At 42.6% G+C, this 22523-nt stretch overlaps 1 protein-coding gene across 1 annotated transcript in view; it reads left to right on the top strand.

Annotated features, from left to right (window-relative positions):
* The first annotated feature begins 1777 nt into the window (after window positions 1-1777).
* riox1 (ribosomal oxygenase 1) overlaps window positions 1778-22523 on the top strand; it is a 99001-nt gene continuing 78255 nt past the window's right edge. The window contains exons 1-2 of the mRNA XM_059985616.1: window positions 1778-1911; window positions 8423-8773. Coding sequence (XP_059841599.1) covers window positions 1840-1911; window positions 8423-8773 — 423 coding nt within the window. The 5' untranslated portion in view covers window positions 1778-1839. The remainder of the gene's footprint in view (window positions 1912-8422; window positions 8774-22523) is intronic.

Here is a 22523-nt window from a genome sequence, read left to right as displayed (position 1 = left end):
CTGAGCCCCAGACAAAGCCTGCCTCTCACTCCTCTGCCTACGTATCTGAGTCCCATCATCCCCAGCCCAGACCCTTGCCCAATTTCCCATGCAACCTTTCCACTACTAAGCTCCACCAATTCCCATCTTCCCAGACCAAATGAAGGCGCAAGTCCAAGTGTATTTTTTTATTTATTGAGAAACATCACAGAGTAGGACCTTCCAGTCCTTCGAGCTGTGGCACCCAGGAATATCAGATTTAATCCTGGCCTAATCATGTGACATTTTACAATGACCAATTAACCTACCAACCGGGCCGCCTTTGGACTGTGGGAGGAAACTGGAGCACCTGGAGGAAACCTACGTGGTCATGGGGAGAACATACAAACTCCTTTAAGACAGTGGCGAGAATTGAACCTGAGTTTCTGGCACTTTAAAGTGTTGTGCTAACCACTACACCTACCATGTTCTTTTTATTTTAAAAAAACATTTACAAGAAATGTAAATACAAAGGAAGAACATGATGTAATGTTCTTTACATTCTTGGTGTTGTCCCATTTATACACTCAGTGTGGCTGTGGTTCAGAATCAGAATTAGATTTATTATCACTGACATGTCCTGAAGAAGGGTCTCAGCCTAAAATGTCAACTGTTTATTCATCTCCATAGATGCTGTCTAACCTGCTGACTTCCTCATTTTGTATGTGTTGACATGAAATTTGTTGCTTTGTGTCAGCAGAATAGTGCAAAGTCAGAAACATTTATAAATTACAAATATAATGAAATAGCACAAAAGCAAATAGCAAGGTAAAAGAAGAAAAGGATAGTAGCAATAACATGTCTTTTCTATTAAGCACAATAGCCGTCCATGTGGTCCTCCAGGGTGATACCACCCTTTCGTTATCCTGGCTGTACGAGTCTGCTGAGACACAAGCCTGTGAAACGTACAGTCAATCCAAAAGCCCCCTTCTTCAGACCTCCATTTGGTGAAGGAGACGGGCGGGGGGGGGGGAGATTTCCCCAAATGTATGCCACATCAAAGGAGCTGGATCAGCTCCCTTTCCCTCTTCACCAACACTCGGCCGCCTGCAGGTCCAGATGTTGTTGACCTGTCTGTCCCTGGTTTGAGGTCCACTGGTAGGCTTGACCTTCCACCACACGTTATTACCGTGACCACTGGAGCGCATACAGCATATTGGGTGGGATATTATTTATTCAGCTCCATCTTGGGCACCAGCCTACAAAGTAACCAGGACATCTTCAGGGAGCAGTGTCTCAGAAAGGCAGAGTCCATTATTAGGGACCTCCAGCACACAGGGCATGTCCTTTTCTCCCTGTTACCATCAGGTAGGAAATACAGAAGCCTGAGAGCACACACTCAGCGATTCAGGAACAGCTTCTTCCCCTCTGCCATCTGATTCCTAAATGGACATTGAAGCTTTGGACACTACCTCACTTTTTTTAATATACAGTATTTCTGTTTTTGCACGTTTTTTAAATCTATTCAATATAAGGAATTGATTTACTTATTTATTTATTATTATTATGTTTTTTATTATTGTTTTTCTCTGCTAGATTATGTATTGCATTGAACTGCTGCTGCTAAATTAACAAATTTCACGTCACATGCCGGTGATAATAAACCTGATTCTGATATTTTACATTTCCTTTATTCTGTTGATTAGCTCAGTATTTAAGAGGAGTCCCTACAAAAACCTTTGTTGGAGTTAGCAAAGTTCATGAGGATTTCCTGCGTTTCATTCATAAAGTCTACCCTCCCGGGTGTGGGCGGAGCCACAGGAGAGCGTGCTCCAATTGGCGGAACCGTCCAGAGGTACGTCATGACGCAGGCGTGGAGCGATGGCGGAGCCTCGTGTGTCGGCGTTCTCTGTGTACCAGGCGGTGATGATGGACAGGGAGCTTCCCGGTCAGGTCAGTCACCGGGGCCGGGACATGTCGGGCGGTAGGCGGCCACCGGAATTCCGGTGGCGGCAGGGAACAGAACCGCCTGAGGAAGCCCCCGGGAAGAAGCATTCTTTGCCGGACACCCTGTTCCAGACCAGGCCGCTCCACAAAAAAAAGCCCCTCACCTCCCGTAGTCACCGTCAAACACCCCTCTAGAAAGCAGCCCCCTTCCTTCACAGACTGACCCATCCTCGTCTCAAAAAAAAACACTCTGTCCAAACATTGAACCTCCATGGGCAGACCCCCAAACACCTTCCTTCACAGACAGGCTTCCACCTCAAACTTCAGACAGTACCCCTTCAGCTCGTCCAGAGTCTTCTCCCTTTAGAGGTAACATCCCTGTCTCCACATAACTGTTTATTTATAGGCAAAGTTTGGAATAAGATCTTCAAGCCCCCCCCCCCCCCCCGGGAGAAGCACCCGTGGTTTAACCCTAGTCTAATTATAGGACAATTTACTATCACCAACTAACCTACAACCCTCCACGTCTTTGAACTATGGGAGGAAATCAGAGCACCCAGAGGATACCCTCACATTCTGCAGGGAGGATGTACAGGCTCCTTACAGATGAGGCCCGAGATGTAATGGAAACACACGAACCGCTGCACTACCGTGGGGAGCTCCCTACTGGTCATCCTGCCACCAAGTAACAGCCCCTCTCCAGGAAACTGCATTCCCCCCTCCACCCAATGATTACCCTTCTCATTTCTTCCCCACACGTTCACATCTGCCCCAAGTATCACGACACATTCACCCCAGTGAATCCTCATGTATTCAGCACACATTCCTCAACAAGTTTTATCCCACCTCACACTTTCCCACCATATTCACCTCCACCTTGAATTTCACGTTAGCTCACATACCCGTCCCTGGTTATCTACCTCCTTTCTTCAGTATAGTTTGTCTTTATCCTGTCCATATGGCACTATACTCCTCTTCTCCCCGTTACCCGAACCCTGGTCCCTTCTGGTCTCAGGGTTTTGGCATGCTTCAGACAAACAGACTTGCGTATTCTGGTATGGCTGGAAAAGGTATTATAGCCAAATGAATGTTGTAGTTAGTGAACTCAGCTGTTGGTTTTCACAGTAGTATAATTGCATGGCACAATTCTGTCAGAAGTGAGCCTGTTGTTTGATCTCCTGGAATACATAATGTTGAAATGCATCACCATGTATAAGCATCCTGAAATTGTAGTGAAAATCTTTTTAAAAAACACTAAACTTTTAAGTCAAGTTTTGTAAAGGCACCTTGGTTCATAATTCATTTCAGGTGATTGGTTTTGGGGAAACACATTTAACAAGGGTCCAAGCTGATGTTTCTATTGGTGCGTACAGTTGAATCAGTCATTTGGGGGTTGTCTCAGGTATTTCACACAGTGTTCATGGTTGACGTGAGGGAGGCCTCCGTCGGTTAGGGTTGACCATGGATGTTGCATCCTGGCTGTCTAGATACACAAGCCAGGACAGTACAATATTGAGAGCAAGCTGTTGCCCATATGGCAAGCTCCCCTTCTCCACGCATCTGATGAACCTAAAGGGACGGCGGAGTTTGGTACCAGCAGCGTCAAAGAGTTGCCTGTCAGCATTGATCTCAATGTAGGACTGCCTTAGGGGCTTCAGCTCCCAGATTTTCTCCCTCAGGGTTTACTCCTGAAGCCTTCCCTGTGAGTGGGTATAAACACAAGGCAGTGGAGGTTTGAGATCAGAGTTTTCCTTCTGGATGAGCTGCCAACCACACCTAACAAGCCCCATCTGCCCGAAGCGACTGATTTTAAGGTGCCAGTAGCCTGCTTTTGTCCCTTCTGTCAGTAGAAATGGTTCCGCCAGGCTGATTAGCTAAGCCACTGGTGAAGCCCAGGAGCTGGACTTGGTTGCCAGAGGCTATTTGAGACACACACCGTTGAGAGTATTTGATAGGTAGTGGGTACTTGTCCCCATTGTCAACCCCAGCTATAACAACCTTAAGGGACCTTGATGTGAGTCTGGAGATATTACTAGTGACTAGAATTAATTTAATTTTGTTCTAGATAAATTTAAAACCAGTGTTTTGGGCCTCATTTGATCAGACCATAAGAGAATTAGGCTGTTCAGCCCATTGTGTCTGCTCTGTCATTTCAAAATGGCTGATCCAATTCCCTCTGGACCCCATTTTCCTACTTTCTTATAATCTTTCACACCCAGACTAACTGAGAACTGATCAACCTCTACCTTAAATAAATACACTCAATGACCTGGCCTCCATAGCAGCCTGAGGCAACGAATTCCACAGATTCACCACCTTCTGGCTAAAGAAATTTCTCCTCATCTCTGTTCTATTCTGAGGCTGTGTGCGATCAATGGGAGACTCACCTACTACACCGCTGCGACCTTGGAAACAGCGTCTGAGGCGAGGGGGAAGGGGCTGGTGTCCTGGAGGGGTTGAGACAGCGTGCTAATTGGCTGCCACTCCCTAGCATACTCCTGGCTAACGTTCAGTCCAGCTGTGCGAACTGAGAGCCAGAATCTCCTACTGGGGGAAACAAAGGAATGCAATGTTTTGTGCTGCGGCTGACGGAGGGGATACCAGATCATGCCATTGAGACCTCTGGGTTCTCCCTTTTCTAGGCAAACAGGTGTAAAAACCTCTCTGGGAAGAGTAAAGAAAGTGGGGTATGCTTCATGGTCAATAATGCTTGGTGTGACCCCCCCCCCCCCCCCCCCCCCCCGGGAACATTGCATGCCCTCATATCCTCTTGTTCCCTGAATCTGGAGTGCCTGGTGCTGCTGGGTAGACCTTACTGGCTACATAGGCTTTATACATAGCATGGTCATAGCTGTGTATATCCTGCTGCAGGCTGATACTGACCTGGCTCTCAAGACCATTAGCACCCTAGAGACTGTACATCCAGAGGCTGCTTTCATCGGCGCCAGTGGTATTATGATAGTGTCACTGACTAAACTCTCTCTGAAGTTTGCCAACACATCCAGGTGAGCACACGGGGAGGTAGCATGGTCAACTGCTGCTACTCTCCCTTCCGCAACGCTTACAAAGTGCTCCTCTGCCCCCCCATTTGGAAAATCAGATCACTTCTCCATTTTGCTGTCCCCAAAGTACAGGCAGAAGCTGAAGCAAGAGGTGGCCATAGTTAAAACCAATCGGCCTCCACGCTTCAGGACCGTTTTAATGACCTCGACCAGAATGTCTTCCATGATGAGGATGCCTCTGAGTTCACGGAAGGGGTCAAACACGAGTTTCATCCAGAAGTGCATCGAGGATGTTGTCCCCCCAGAAATCGGCCAGGGTCTTTCCAAACCAGAAACCCTGGATCAACAGTTCTGAACATTTCCATTCGAGCGGCACTTACCGCGTGAATCAAAGCTTACACTGCCAGTAATCAGCAAGGTCTCGAAATGCAGCTACGATCTGCGCAATGTCATCACGGCAGTGAAACAACAACACAGACGAGATTCAAACTCAACTTTCCACAAACAACACACATAGCTTGTGGCAAGTTCCGCACACCATCGCAGACTTCGAGGCTAAATGCAGTGAAGTTTCCTACATTGATGCCTCTCTTCCAGACAAGCTAAATCTTTTTCACGCTCAATTCGATGTCGCCATTACTGAGCCCCTGAGGAGATCTGCAGATGATGTGACCGGGAGCTTGGTCATCTCTGAGGCTGAAGTACACCGGTGTTTCCAACGGGTGGACAATTGCAAGGCTGCACAGCATCCCAGGGTGGGCACAACTGGCAGGTGTATTTACAGACATTTTTAATCTTCTCTCTCTCAGTGTAGAGTGCCCTCCAGCTTCAAAACATCAACCATTGTCCCTGTACCTCAAAAGACCAAGGTAACATGTCTGAACGACTGGCGTCTTGTCACACTCACCTCAATCATAAGCAAATGCTCTGAGAGGCTGGTCAAGGACTACGCTTGCAGCTTGCTACCACCCACACCGGACCCCCTACAATTCACCTACCGATACAGTCGATCAACAGACGACACAATAGCCACTGCTCCACACACCGTCCTTACACATCTGGAGAAGGATGCTTATGTGAGAATGCTGTTCTTGGACCACAGTTTAGCATTCAACACCATAGTTCCATCCAGGCTTGACAAGAAGCTCAGAGACCTCAACCTTGACCCTGCCATGTGTAGCTGGATCCTGGACTTCCTGTCAGATCGCTGGCAGGTGCTAAGAGTGCTCCCTCACCTCTGCCCCCTGACCCTTAACACAGGTGACCCTCAGGGCTGTGTCCTAAAGCACCCGCCTTTACTCTCTGTACACCCTCGACTGTGTCACTACCCACAGCTCCAATCTGCTAATTAACTTTACCAACAACACTACACTGATTGGCCTAATCTCAAATAATATTGAGGCAGCCTACAGAGAAGAAGTCATCACCCTGACACAGTGATGTCAAGAAAACAACCTCTCCCTCAATGTCGCAAATACAAAGGAGCTGGTTGTAGACTACAGGAGGAATGGAGACAGACTAACCCCTGGACCTCAGTGGATCTGGAGTTGAGAGGGTGAACAGCTTTAAGTTCCTCAGCATAAACAGCACTGAGGAGCTCACGTGGTCTATACATACCAGCTATGTGGTGAAAAAGGCACAACAGCACCTCTTTCACCATAGACAGTTGAAGGTTTGGTGTGCCCCCCCCCAAATTCTGAGAACTTTCTATAGGGGGACAATTGAGAGCATCCTGACTGGCTGCATCACTGCCTGGTATGGGAACTGTACTTCCCTCAATTGCAGGACCCTGCAGAGAGTGGTGCGGACAGCCCAGTGCATCTGTAGATATGGGTTTGGGTTATTCTATTTGGGTTATTTACAAAGACAAGTGTGTAAATGGCTGAAGGATCATTGGAGACCCAAGTCACCCCAACCACAAACTGTTACAGCTGCTGCCATCTGGGAAACAATACCACGGTATTGAAGCCAGGATCAACAGGGTCTGGGACAGCTTCTTCCTCCAGGCCATCAGATTGCTCAATTCGTGCTGACGCAACTGTATTTCTATGTTATATTGACTATCCTGTTGTGCATAATATTTATTATAAATTACTATAAATTGCACATTTAGACAGAGACCTCAGTTAAAGATTTTTACTCCTCATCTATATGAAGGATGTAAGTAATAAATTCAATTCAATTCAGTCAAGGTCACTGATCCCAGAAATGAAGTCAACTTATTTGGTTACAGGTTTCCCCCGCTATTTGAAGTTAGAGCTTTCCTATGAAATGGTTCATAAGCCGGAAAGCGAACGTTCGAAAAACAGGGGACACCTGTATCTGGTGTTAATAAGGCAGCACATTGTTTGTAATATTTCAATTCAGTGTAATAATTATGTATCGTGATGTGCAGTGATCAGGATTGGGAGCTATGACTGATCTTCTCCTTAATATAATGTGCAGATCTATTCGGTTAAGTAAGTTCAGGCTGGCTTTCCTTTATGAACCAACCTTTCTAGAGTTTGCATTGAACTCCAAGCCTTTGTGCAAATCTATAAGGAGAGCTGCCGTAAGAAAGCATCATGCATCATCAAGGATCCAAACCTTCCAGGCCATGCTATCTTCTTGCTGCTGCTATTGGGAAGAAGGTACAGGAGCTTTAGGTCCCACACCACCAGGTTCAGGAACAGTTATTCCTCCTCAACCATCAGGCTTCTGAACCAGCGTGAATAACTTCCCTTTTTAACTCTGAACTGATTCCATAACCTATGTGGACTCACTTTCAAGGACTCTGCAACTCATGCTCTCAGTATTAAATATTTACTTATTTATGTATTATTTTTCACATAATTCGTCTTCTCTTGCACGTTGGTTGTTTGCCAGTGTCTGTGTGTGGCTTTTCATTGATTCTATTGTATTTCTTTGTTCTACTGTGAATGCCTGGAAGAAAATGAATTTCAGGATAGCATGTGGTGACATATATGGGCTTTGATAATAAATTTATTTTGAACTTTATGTGGATTAAGTTCTACAAGTCACCACTCCATGACTAGTTTGTCAGCTGATCTACACCCACTGTATCAACAGTCAACTATCTTAACTATCTACAATTCCACCAACATTCATGTCAAGAGCTGACTTAGTTGTCAGACCACAAACATTTTCATCCATGTCATTTGGCCTATTGAATTTGCTGATTTCTGAGCATTCCCACCCATTTATTTTGTTGTAACCCATCCTGTCGTGCATATGAGTTCCACCGTGAATCTTCTATCACCCACCTATATTTGGGGTAATTTGAAGGCATATTTTAGTGAGATACTACATTAGATGTTGTATGTGGTTTCTCAGGATGTCTTAGTCATAGTAGTCACCTATTTCTGCTCTATTACAAACTCTATTAAAAGCAAAAACATGGAGCCAAATCAGTGCGGACCTCTACTTTGGTAATAACTTTATATTGAACTGTGAAACAGTGATGTAACTGTTTCTGATTTTCTGCTGATTTATTAATGAACAACTTTCTATTGCAGATGAATGGAATTTCAGCAACACGTCAAAAACAAAAGAATTGCTCACGTTTGTCTAGGAAGCGCATGTTGATTAAGAGGAAACGAAAATACTTGAAGGTTAAAATGATGTCGTCAACAGGCATCCATGCAATTGTGAGTGATGCTACTTTACAAAGGGACACGCACTGCGCTGAGACAGAGCTCACAGACCACGGTGCTAAAAGAAAACTCAACAGTGAGAGGATGAATAAACATAAAAGAATGAAGTCGAAGTCTGGGAAAGCTGCTGCAACTATCAACAACCTGTCAAACCATTCGAAAGGAATGAGTACACCAGAGTTCATGTTGGAGATTCCTGGGGAACCATCCAAGGTGGGTCTTTCTCAACTTGTTCACTCCTTTTCCTGGTTTAAAACTCATTGACTGAAACTTGCTTGTGCACAGATACAAACTGAAGAGTTATTGTTTCATAACAATAGCCTATATCTGTTGAAATTCAGTTACAAACATAACAGAATATGGTCTCAATGGGAGGTCAAACCACTAAACAGTGAAATAATTTTGCAATTTATATTTATTTATTTATTGAGCTGCTGTGTACAATAGGTCTTTCCAGCCCTTCAGTCTGCGCCACCTAGCAACCCACCTATTTAATCCTAGACTAATCACAGGGCAATTTACAATGACCCATTAACCTATCAACTGATAGCCTTTGGACTGTGGGACTTTGGACCTATGCAGTCACAGGGAGAATATACAAACCCTTTACAGACAGCGGTGGTAATTGAACCCGGGTCACTGGTACTGTAAAGCGTTGTACCATGCTGCCCCAAAGGGGTACTTGGAGTGAAAGACAATTTTGGTAAAACCTCAGTTGTGGGAACTCTGTCCTCTCCCCGTTGACTTCCTAGAAATTTCCAAATTGCATAAACAGAGATCTTTGTAACCCAATAACCCCCTCAGGCAAATAACTAAAAATGTGCTCTGTTCTGTTCTAAAGTATTAACAGACATTAATACACATTAATAAACATCGAAAATGTTCAAATAGCTCGAAGGAAATGATATTGGCTAAAAAACTACTTCCATTGAATGTACTTCAAGGATTGATCTGCTTTGAAATCACACTGTTCAGCTGTGTAAACAAAGACCACAGGGAGCCACTTGAACCAAGCTATCTGGAAACAAATCATATTTGTACAGATAATGATTGGTTCTGCAAAATGTACATGTATATTCATATCTTTGTTCAAAAAATAGGAGATGGTGCTTGGCCTAGCCTCAGCAGTACAGAAGTATTTGACTTGTTGAAGGCTCTATGAGCCACATGGCCAGTCCCTTGTATTTAACACTCACGGTACAGAGAAAGGCAAATACAATGGCACGAATGAAGTTGGACTTAAGATAGTTCTTAGTCCAAAAAAGTCATCTTTATCTTAAACAAAGGTTGGACCCACTAAGTTTTAGCTGCCATTCTTTCCATTTAAAATGTAAACATAAAATTATGTTGCAAGTTATTCTACATCTGCTGTTACATTTTTCACTGGCTAAGTCTGCAGTGGTGTTCGGTGTTGGCTTAGTGTCTGGAGCAGGGGTTCCCATCCTGGGGCCCTCAGACCCCTTGCTTAGTAGTATTGATCCATGGCATAAAATTGTGGGAACTGCTGATCTAGAGAACATTGAAATCCACAGTAGAGGGGCACAATAGTGAATTATGTACATTCAGAAATGTAGATTGATAAGAACACATTGTAAAGGTGGGAAAAGTCTTAACTAGGCAGAGGAAATCATACAAAGTATAAAAGGTTGTAATTCTTTGAGTTTTATTCTGTTAGGTTTGTTTCCCTACTTAAAGAGTTAAGGTTCAGAGATACAAACTATTTTCAGCAACATGTCATTTTCTACAGATGGAATTTCATGCTGACTAGTGTGAGGTGTTGCACTTTGGGAGGGTAAACCAGGGTAGGTGAGTGGTAGAACAGGGATCTTTGAGAATACAGATCCATAGTTCCTTGAAAGTTGCATCACATAAGGTCGTAAAGAAAGGTCATGTTGAAATATTTTAAGACCTTTATGGCTTAACTTAACATGTGCCATTCTGGTCACCTACCTACATGATGGAAAAGCATCAATAAGAATGAAAAAGTGCAGAGAAAGCGTAAGTTGCTAGAACTTGAAAACCCGAGTTGCGGGGATAGATCGAATAGGTTAGGACTTTATTCCCTGGACAATAAAAGAATGACGGGAGATTTGACAGAGGTATACAAAATTATCAGAGGTATAAATCAGGCAAATGCAAGCAGGTTTTTTCCACTGGGGTTGGGTGAGACTACAATCTCTTTCAGGGAAAGAGTGAAAGGTAAAAAGTTTAAGGGGAACATGAGTGTAAAATTCACTCGAAGGACATGAGAGCGGGCAGCGAGCTGCCATTGGAAGTGGTGGATGCGGGGTCAATTTCAACATTGAAGAGCTGTTTGGATAAGTACAGGTTAGGAAGGTTGTGGAGAGCTATGGCCCTGGACTAGGCGATTAATAGTTTGGCACAAACTAGATGGGCCAAAGGGCCTGTTTTGGTGCTGTAGTGCACTGTGGTCCCTGTATTTTGAACTATGTATGGTTGTTACGGGCAGTTAATGCTCTTCATGTGCTGTTCCTTAGATATAAATATTAAATGCATTCCTGTATTATATTAATCTTGTAGACTATTTCAGGCAGTCTCACCTGTTCAGTCTTCTGTGGTTAAAATGCAATTATCTTGGTGACTTAATCCCCTGTCACTTTTGTCCAGTTACTGTTCGGGCTAATGAGGATAGATTACATCAGGAGCCACCATATGAAAGCAGAAAGTAATGAATTTAATTAAAAAATAACAGAACAAGATAGCTGAGAGTCCCATATCTGGTGCAGGATAATACCAGGGAATATGAATGAAGTGAAAACGATCTACTGAAGCACCTCAAGCTTATAAAAATTTATAGGAATAACTTTAACAGCTATTAACTGATATTGATACAGTAATGCAAAAAAAGCCATCTGCAAATGGCTGACAAAATCAATAGGGCCACAGTCGTATGACAGTTTAACTACCCAATCCTTACTTAGACCAAAACATTATAAAAGTTGCATGGTATCCAGAATTCTTAATATTTTTGTGTTCCACAGAACCTTCCTGTGTAACTGGTCCCGTAAGTTCTAGAAAATTAAAGAGCTGATTTGCTTAAAACCTGAAACAACAAAATAGAGAAAATATAGACAGCATTTATAGACAATAGGTGCAGAAGTAGACCATTCGGCCCGTCGAGCCTGCACCGCCATTCTGAGATCATGGCTGATCATCTACTATCAATACCCGGTTCCTGCCTTGTCCCCATATCCCTTGATTCCCCTATCCATAAGATACCTATCTAGCTCCTTCTTGAAAGCATCCAGAGAATTGGCCTCCACTGCCTTCCGAGGTAGTACATTCCAGACCCCCACAACTGTCTGGGAGAAGAAGTTTTTCCTTAACTCTGTCCTAACTGATCTACCCTGTATACTCAAACCATGCCCTCTGCTACTGGACTCTCCCAGCATCTGGAACATATTTCCTGCCTCTATCTTGTCCAATCCCTTAATAATCTTATATGTTGCAATCAGATCCCCTCTCTATCTCCTTAATTCCAGCATGTGTGGAGGGGAAGAAGCTAATGTTGAAGTCAATGGCCTTTCATTGTAGAAACATAGAAAACCTACAGCACAATCCAGGCCCTTCGGCAAACAAAGTTGTGCCAAACATGTCCCTACCTTAGAAGTTACTAGGGTTACCTATAGCCCTCTATTTTACTAAGCTCCATGTACCTATCTAAAAACCTCTTAAAAGACCCTATTGTATCTGCCTCTACCACCATTGCCGGCAGCCCATTCCACGCACTCACCGCTCTCTGAGTAAAAAACTTACCCCGGATATCTCCTCTGTATCTACTCCCTAGCACCTCAAACCTGTGTCCTCTTGTGGCAACCATTTCAGCCCTGGGGAAAAAGCCTCTGACTATCCACATGATCAATGACTCTTATCATCTTGTATACCTCTATCAGATCATCTGTCATCCTCCTTCGCTCCAAGGAGAAAAGGCCGAGTTCACTCAACTTATTCTCATAAGGCATGCTCCCCAATCCAGGCAACATCCTTGTAAATTTCCTCTGCACCCTTTCTATGGCTTCCACATCCTTCCTGTAGTGAAGCGACCAGAACTGAGCACAGTACTCTAAGTGGGTCTGACCAGAGTCCTATATAGCTGCAACATTACCTCTCGGCTCCTAAATTCAATTCCACGATTGATGAAGGCCAATACACCATACGTCTTCTTAACCACAGAGTCAACCTGCGCAGCTGCTTTGAGTGTTCTATGGACCCCAAGATCCCTCTGAACCTCCACACTGGCAAGAGTCTTAGCATTAATACAAAATTCTGCCATCATATTTGACCTACCAAAATGAACCACTTCACACTTATCTGGGTTGAACTCCATCTGCCACTTCTCAGTCCAGCTTTGCATCCTATCCATGTCCCGCTGTAACCTCTGACAGTCCTCCACACTATCCACAACACACCCAACCTTTGTGTCATCAGCAATCCCAGTTATAAGACCATAAGATACAGGAGCAGAATTAGGCCATTTGGCCCATCGAGTCTGCTCTGCCATTTCATCATGGCTGATCCATTTTTTCCTCTCAGCCCCAGTCTCCTGTATCCCTGTATCCCTTCATGCCCTGACTAATCAAGAATCTGTCAACCTCTGCCTTAAATATACATACAAACTTGTCCTCCACAGCTGCCTGTTGCAAAGAATTGCATAAATTCACCACTCTCTGACTGAAGAAATTCCTTCTAATCTCCATACTAAAAGTATGCCCCTCTATTCTGAGGCTGTGTCCTCTGGTCTTAGACTCTCCCACCATAGGAAACATATTCTCCACATCCATTCCATCAAAGGTTTCAATGAAATCATTCTTCTGAATTCTAGAGAATACAGGCCCAAAGTCATCAAACGCTCTTCATATTACAGGTTTCCCCCGCTATCTGAAGGTAGAGCATTCCTATGAACCCTTTTGTAAGTCGAAATGGCGTAAAGCGAAGAAGCAATTACCATTAATTTATATGTGAAAAAATTTTGAGCATTCCCAGACCCAAAAAATAACCTACCAAATCATACCGAATAGCACATAAAACCTAAAATAACAGTAACATATAGTAAAAGTAGGAATGATATGATAAATACACAGCCTATATTAAGTAGAAATATTGTATGTACGGTGTAGTTTCACTTATCAAAATCGGGAAGACAGCAAGCCAAAATCTATTTGGAGAAAAAATCAGCACATACACGTATGCGCAAACAACTGTCCGCACAAGGCTTCATGGTCATGGTAGTCTTTCTTGGGGTACACACACGTATAAAGCAGGCGTCTTCTTTTCGTAAAAGTGAAAATCCTCTTTGTTTAGTGAAAACAGGTACCGATGTAGGTCTTTTGTAACAGCGAGCTGTGGTAAAGTGAATGTTCGAAAAACGGGGGCCACCTGTACAAGCCACTCAATCCTGGAATCATTTTCGTGAGTCTCCTTTGAACCATCTCCAGTTTCAGCACATCCTTTCTAAGAGAGAGGCCTAAACCTGCTCACAGTGCTTTATAGTGTTTCAATATTACATCTTTGCTTTTATATTCTAGTCCTCTTGAAATGAAAGCTAACATTGACTTTACATTCCTCAGCACTCAAAGTCGCTTTTAATCCCAAGTCCCTCTGCACCTCAGTTTTTTTTTTATATTTTCTCTCCAATTTGAAAACACTCAACACTTTCATTTCTTCTACCAACACTGTATTCCATTTGTCAATTCTTTGCCCATTCTCCTAATCTGCCTCAAAACTTCCTGCCTCTCCACCTATCTTCATATCGTCTGCAAACTTTGCAACAAAGCCACCAATTCCATCATCCAAATCATTGACATATAACGTAAAAAGAATTGCTCCTAGCGCAGGTCCTTGGGGAACAGCACTAGTCACCGGCAGCCAGAAAAGGCTCCCTTTATTACCACTCTGCCTCCTGCCAATCAACCCCTGCTTTATCCATGCTAGAACCTTTCCTGTAAAACCATGCTTATCAAGCAGCCTCATGTGTGGCACCTTGTCAAAGGTCTTCTGAAAATCCAAGTGCACAACCTCAACAGATTCTCATTTGTTTATCCTTCTTGTTATTTAGAAACATAGAAAAGATAGAAAACCTACAGCACAATACAGGCCCTTCAGCCCACTAAGCTGTGCTGAACATGTCCTTACCTTAGAAATTACCTAGGGTTACCCATAGCCCTCTATTTTTCTAAGCTCCATGTACCTATCCAGGAGTTTCTTAAAAGACCCTATTGTTTCTACCTCCACCCCGTCACCGGCAGCCCATTCCACGCATCTTGGGATTCAAGTGCAATCCGTCCATTCTTCAAAGAATTCCAACAGATTTGTCAGGCAAGGTTTTCCCTTGCTGATTATGGCCCATTTCACATGAAGGACAAAAGTGTCGTAAAGGGGTTGCGAAGGAGAATAAATCAGCCATGATCAAATGGTGGAACAGACTTGATGGGCCAAATAGCCTAATTCTTATCCTATGCCTTAAGGTCTATTAGAGACAAGTGAGCTGCAGGAAATAGAAGATATGGGTATTTCTGAATGAATGTTTTTCTGTTCACAAGAGATAGATGACACAGCTACTGAAGATTGTGAAATATTTAAGTATGATGTACTTGGAGAGGGAAGCAGCATAGCATCTTTAAAAGTGGATAAATTGCCATGCCTGCATAAAATATACATTAGAGCAGTACTGATTTAAATGTACTTGTCACTGTACTTGAAAAATGGAAGGTTCTGGAGTTGTTAGTAAGACATGAAAACTCATCAGGTTGTTTTGCTGGTGAGCAGATGGGCAGATTATCAGGCACGATTCACATTGATAGTATGATTCATAATTTGGAATTAGTTTAATTACAAGGAGTCGGCATGGATTTATGAAGTGTGGGATGTACCTGACAAGTATTTGCAGTGTTTGATGAGAATTAATGTGGTTAACACGGAATTTAGCAAGGCGTTTGATAAGGTCCCACCTGGCAGGCTGAGTTCATGTCCACTGAATGCAAGGGAAAGTGATGATAGTACAGATAGATATCCTTTGGTCCATCATACCCATGCCAACCACCACATACCTGTCTACCTTAATCCCACTTTCAAGCAGCGAGCTTGTCGCCCACTCTGCTGTGGTGATCCAAGTGCATTTTAAATGGTGTGAGATTACCTGCCTCATGCAGTGTGTGTTCCTAATTGAAACCATCCCTTAGTTGAAAATACTTTTCCTCATATTCACTCTAAACCTTTTATCCTTCACCTTAAACCTATGCCATTTGGTTTTAGACACCTCCACCAAACAAAAAAGATTTCTTCCGATCTACCCCATCTACCTCTCTCAACTTTGTAGATTTCTATCAGTTCCTCTGTCAGCCTTCCTCCTCTGCTTGAAGGTTAACAGGTTCAGTCTGCCCTCAACTGAAGCCTTGCTTCCCAGGCAACGTCCTGGAGAATCTCATCTGCTTCCTCTCCAGTGCAATCACGCCTGTCAAACAAACAGCAATAGGAAGCAAAGAGTAATATTAGTCACAGGCTGTTTGCAGTGAGGTCTTGGGTGCTGTCATCTTTCATGGTATGTTTTAATAATTTCAGCTTAAAGTTTGTGAGTTATAATTAATGAGCCTGATGCAAACAAATGCTCAACTTCCTTATCTGACCAAGGAGAGAGTCGGCTGATGTGTACGTGGATTTGCAGAAAGGCCTTTGACAAGGTGCCTTGCAGAGGCTGTTTAACAAGCTAAGAGCGCATGGTATCACTGGAAAGATTCTAGCAGGATGCAAAGAATGGGAATAAAGTGAGCCTTTTATAAGGAGACAAATCTCAAAGTTTGTATATAGTATATATACTCTGATAATAAATGTACTTTGAACTTTTAAATAAAGACAAGCGGGTTTCATATAGGCAGTCATGATAGGCCTGTTTCTGTTTACAACTCCATGATAGTAAATTCTGTGACTAAAATATTAAGAAGAACAAAAGAGCGAAGAGACCTTGGCGTGCATGTTGCTGAGAATAGCAGGACAGATAGATGGTTGCAAAGCCATAGAGGATATTGGCTGACATTGGTTTATGCGCAGAATATAAATGCCATTTTAAGATTATACAATAAGTACTACTTTACTCTGGTTCTCTTACTCTAGAAAAGATGTAGTAATTTGTGGTAGCTTGAAAGAATGTTGACAGGTTTTGAGTTTTGACGAAAGCTAATTGAATGGGGTGATATTGTCTGAAGGTGGGATTTATTGGAGGTGTACAAAACTACAAACCCCATTTCCAGAAAAGTTGGGATATTTGCCAAAATGCAATAAAAACAAAAATCTGTGACATGTTAATTCACATGAACCTTTATTTAACTGACAAAGGTACAAAGAAAAAATTTTCAATAGTTTTACTGACCAACTTAATTGTATTTTGTAAATATACACAAATTTAAAATTTGATGGCTGCAACACACTCAACAAAAGTTGGGACAGAGGCACGTTTACCATTGTGTTACATCACCTTTCCTTTTAATAACACTTTTTAATTGTTTTGGAACTGAGGATACTAATTGTAGTAGATAAGCAATTGGAAATTTTGTCCATTCTTGCTTGATATAAAACTTCAGCTGCTCAACAGTCCGTGGTCTCCGTTGTCTGATTCTCCTCTTCATGATGCGCCATACATTTTCAATAGGAGATAGATCTGGACTGGCAGCAGGCCAGTCAAGCACACGCTCTCTGTGTCTACAAAGCCACGCTGTTGTAGCCCATGCAGAATGTGGTCTGGCATTGTCCTGCTGAAATAAGCATGGACGTCCCGGGAAGAGACGTCGCCTTGATGGCAACATTTGTCTCTCTAAAATCCTAATATATGCCTCAGAGTCAATGGTACCTTCACATAAATGCAACTCACCCATGCTGTGGGCACTGATGCACCCCCATACCATCACAGATGCTGGCTTTTGCACCTTTCGCTGATAACAATCAGGATGGTCTTTTTCATCTTTGGCACGGAGAACTCAACGCCTGTATTTTCCGAAAACTAGCTGAAATGTGGACTCATCTGACCACAGCACATGGTTCCACGGTCTTTCAGTCCATCTGAGATGAGCTCGAGCCCAGAGAACTCGCCAGCGTTTCTGCATAGAGTTGATGTATGGCTTCCTCTTTGCGTAATACAGTTTTAAGTTGCATTTCTGGATGCAGCGATGGACTGTGTTAAGTGACAATGGTTTTCTGAAGTACTCCCGAGCCCAGATGGCTGTAATTGTCACAATAGCATGACGGTTTCTTAGGCAGTGCTGCCTGAGGGCTCAAAGATCACGTGCATCCAACAGTGGTTTCTGACCTTGCCCTTTACGCACTGAGATGTCTCTGAATTCTCTGAATCTTTTCACAATATTATGTACTGTAGATGTTGAAAGACCTAAATTCTCTGCAATCTTGCGTTGGGAAATGTTCCTTTTGAACTGACTAACAATTCTCTCACGAATTTTGGCACAAAGGGGTGAGCCACGACCCATCCTTGCTTGCAAAAACTGCGCCTTTGATGGACACTACTTTTATACCCAGTCATGATACCTCAGCTGCTACAAATTAGTCTGCTTAATGTGGAGTCTTCCAAACCGGTGTTACTTGAATATTCTGTGCACATTCAATCTTATTTTAACTCTGTCCCAACTTTTGTTGAGTGTGTTGCAGCCATCAAATTCTAAATTTGTGTATATTTACAAAATACAATTAAGTTGGTCAGTAAAACTATTGAAAATCCTTTCTTTGTACTTTTGTCAGTTAATTAAAGGTTCACGTGAATCAACGTATCACAGATTTTTGTTTTTATTGCATTTTGGAAAATATCCCAACTTTTCTGGAAATGGGGTTTGTAAATAAGATTAATGGGGGAGGGGTCCATTTTGTGCACCAAGGAGGGCTGCATAAATATGGTTGATAGAATTGCAGGTTAGTTGAAGGTGTGTTTTCGCCAAAGCAGTGAGACAGGAACTCAGTGCTGGTAAAACTTCAAGCAGGTGTACCCAGCCATTTTTATGTTATGGACCCCTATGATTAACTGAAGCGTCTGTGGGACCCCAGGTTGGCAACCCCTGGCTTAGAGGATCAAGGACCCTTCTCACATTTAAAAAGTACCTGGATAACCATTTGATACTCTGTGAGGTTAAGGACTGATAATTGGGATGTGGGATTGGTCTGATCAACTTTTGTTTGTACAGCCTGAATTCAGAATGCCGAGTTGAGATTGTTATGTCTTTGCTAAAACTCATTGCGTGAATAGAAACTCTGGACATAGTACAGTTATTTTGTCTGAAGTGAAGGTCATGTAAGAATGCCTACTTAAGTCAATTCTGATTAAAGAAAGATAATTGTTGCAGCTCTCCTTATCAACCCATTATTATGACTCAGCCCTTTCCAAAGTTGCTTAAACTGAGTGGTGTTTGAGCATGGAACACTTGCTGTATCAAATAGTTTCAACAGTGAGATATCTTTTGACAAAATATGTGATAAATATTTATAGTGGATGGATGCCGACAAGAGCCGTGGGATTACATTTGGTATAATTGGCACTCTGGACTAATCAAGCTAGGAGTTTCTGAGTCTATGTATTAGGGCCAATGCTAAAAATCTATCCAAGTTCAATTATTCAACCAAACCTGAATATAGCCAATCAGTGTTTCACTGTGGCTAAGGTGCAAAACACATTACCAAGAGCACACTGCAAATAGCACAAATAACACACATGGTTACAATTTCAGAAAAACAGTCACAAAGAGAAAATAAATTAGCCCAACTCCCTGAATGGCAGGGTACAGCTTGTTCTTCCACTGAGCGAACACCAGAGGGCAGCACCGACAGGAAGGGCAGCTCCCAATCCAGTTAGCCCAGCAGAAGCCCTGCTTTCTCCCTGGGTGGCTGCAACAGGCCGCTTCATCAAAGGCGACCCTGTGGCCAAGACCCGGTCTTTGCCACGACCAAGGCAATGCAGTTCCCCAAATCACTCTCGCCAGTGAATAGACTTGTAGTATTGTGAGTCACCAATGTCCAACAGGGTCTTGCAATCCCAGTAAAAACGTCCAAGATATTCCGTCACTCTGTTTGTTGGATCGTGCATCGTCTCGGCACAATGGTGCACAAGTTCAGAGGACAACCCAACAACGATAACGCGTTCACTATGGAGCGACTCACTGATGGGATAGTTCTGCCCTACCTCACGGTCTTAGTATCTAACAATGACTTGTGATCAGCAAAAAGATTCACAAGATGAACAAATGCACCTTTGATTGGACCCTGAGTGACAGCTACGTCTGCGTGTGCCGCCGTCCTACCAAAAGATCGTTACTCATTAGCTTGGAGTAGTTACATCACAATTTATGGTGAAACACTTTCCGCTGATCCTATCATTACACATTATCTTCCTGGTAGTGGAAAATAGAGCCTAAGTTTTATTTCTGAAGTTGACATAGCTTCCAGAATACATATTGGGTATTAGTAGCTTGAAAACATTTGAACCCTTTGTGATAGACAGTGTTTTGATGCAGGTCCTCGCATTATTGATGTTTATTTCAACAGTGGTACACTTTCTCTTTCACTTCAGACGACAGATAAAGCTGGTTACAAAACAACAAATGCTGAAACACTAGCAGTGCTTGTTTAGGAATACTTAATACTTAACTAATATCTTACTTACGATGTTTACTCCACACTTCACTGCACTGAGCTGAGGCCGTGGCCTGCTCTAGATGCTCCGGACTCACTTTTATTCTAAGTGCTATTTGCTTACTTTTATTGCTGGCATAATTTCCCCCACCCCCGCACGCTGGTTTTTTCTATGGGTTATGTTGGGGTGTTTTGGGGCTGCCTGTAAGAAGACAAATCTCAAGGTTGTATAATGCATGCATACTTTCAGAATAACTGAACTTTGAACTTGAGCTTTGGTGGTCCATCGTGATCCTTGGATTTAGTAAATTGAAGTGGTTAGAGAGGGACAGTATTAATTTGAGCAGGTATGGATTAATATTTCACTGACTTCTTTTGAAGGCATAAGTTCTTTGTTTCAATACATCTGTTCCTTCAAAAAAAAACGCTGAAATAGATTTTTCCCAATGGGACTTGCTGTGGACATTTCTGTGATTTTCACTGTAATTTATTCTATATGTCCTTCCTTTAATTTGATTGTGATGTTGCCATGGCAACAGCTTGTTGCCAGGAGATATTGATTGGTAATGCTTAGAATTATGGGTAGAAAGTTTGAAAGTGCCTTTGTTTCAGATCTTGTCCCGCATATGTTTTAACTTCAGTCTTTCAATGTTGTCAGAATTGTTTGCCTTTGGTAAATGGAATTTTTTTTGCAGAGGAGTGATGACAACAAAGTAGAACTTAAACATGTGACTATTTCAATGACATTTGATGTCGTTCCATCAGCTGTTGAAATTACAATGGTCTAGCATCACTTCAGTTGTACAGAACGGATCTTCACAAGTGTTTGAAGTTTACACACTTGCCCCAGTTAATAACTTCAATAACTAATGTCGCTAAGATTTTAGAGGAGAAGGGAAGTATTCCAGGTACTGATAAAATATGGAAAGGAATGAAGCACAGGCTGAGGTGAGGACGTACAATGTTTTAGGGTTTATCCTTTAGATTGAAGTTTCTTATACATATGATACTAAAACCAAACTCCACTTAGTTATTGATAGAGATTGCCTAGCTTTGTTCATGTTTGGAGTCACTGACACTATCTTTGTTCCTTAGTAAAATATGTCCAGTAAAATCTTTCCCTCCGATTTTGTTCCTTGTTAATTGATCATCAATCAGAATAACTGAAGTGTTGATCTTTACTTTGAAATAGTGCATTTGGCTTGAATTTTATCAGCTGACTATTATTTGACCATTTTCACTGCCATGCATTGATAGCTGTGTTTTCTGTAAAATGCTTATATGGTAAGGTTGTGTCAGACTTATAACTGATTATGGGATTAATAAAAGGTAACAGGATGCTTTACAGTACAGCGACCCAGCTTTGTTTCCCTCCATTGCCTGTAAGGAGTTTGTATGTTCTCCCCGTTACCGCATGGTTTTCTTCTGGAAGTGCTCCGGTTTCCTCCCACAGTCCAAAGATGTACTGGTTAGTAGGTTAATTGGTCAGTGTAATTAGTCTGGTAGGGTAGGATTAAATTGGGGAATTGCTGGGCGGCATGGCCAGAAGGGCCACACAGAATCCCAATAAATATTTACTTTGTGATACTGTGTCCATACCTGCTTATCGTCCTAGCTGCCCTCGTTACTGCCGATCTCCTTCTCCATAGACCTGCCTTGTTCAGCTGTCCTTAAGACCATAAAACATGGCAGAATGAGGACATTAGGCCCATCGGATCTGCTCACCATTCCATCAGGGATGATTCATTATCCATCTGCCACCAGCCTCCACCCAGTAATTTTTACTAGTCAAGAACCAGTCAACCTCCACTTTAAATATGCCCAATGACCCAAATGACTTTACATTGGGTAAGTATACCCAATGATTGTAAGTGGATTTGTTTCCTTCACCACCCACTGGCTAAAGAAATTCCTCCTCATCTCTGTTCTGAAGGGACATCCTTCTATTCTGAGGATGTGTCCTTGAGACTCCCCCACACTAAGAATTATCGTCCACGCTATCTAGGCCTGTCAATACAGGTTTCCCCTGTTATCCGAAGGTAGAGCATTCCATGAAACCATTTGTAAGCCGAAATGTAGTAAAGCGAAGAAGCAATTACCATTAGTTTATATGGGAAAAAGCTTTGAGCGTTCCCAGACCCAAAAAATAACCTAACAAATCATATCAAATAGCACATAAAACCTAAAATAATTCGAACATATAGTAAAAGCAGGAATGCTATAAATATACAGCCTAAATAAAGTAGAAATATTGTATATATGGTATAGTTTCACATATCAAAATCAGGAAGACAGTGAGCCAAAATCAATTTGGAGAAAAAAAATC

This window comes from Hypanus sabinus, chromosome 12 (assembly GCF_030144855.1).
Source record: "Hypanus sabinus isolate sHypSab1 chromosome 12, sHypSab1.hap1, whole genome shotgun sequence".
In the NCBI taxonomy this organism is placed as follows: Eukaryota; Metazoa; Chordata; class Chondrichthyes; order Myliobatiformes; family Dasyatidae; genus Hypanus; species Hypanus sabinus.
Note: the sequence above shows the minus strand (reverse complement) of the source record. Positions and strands in the feature narration are given on the sequence as shown.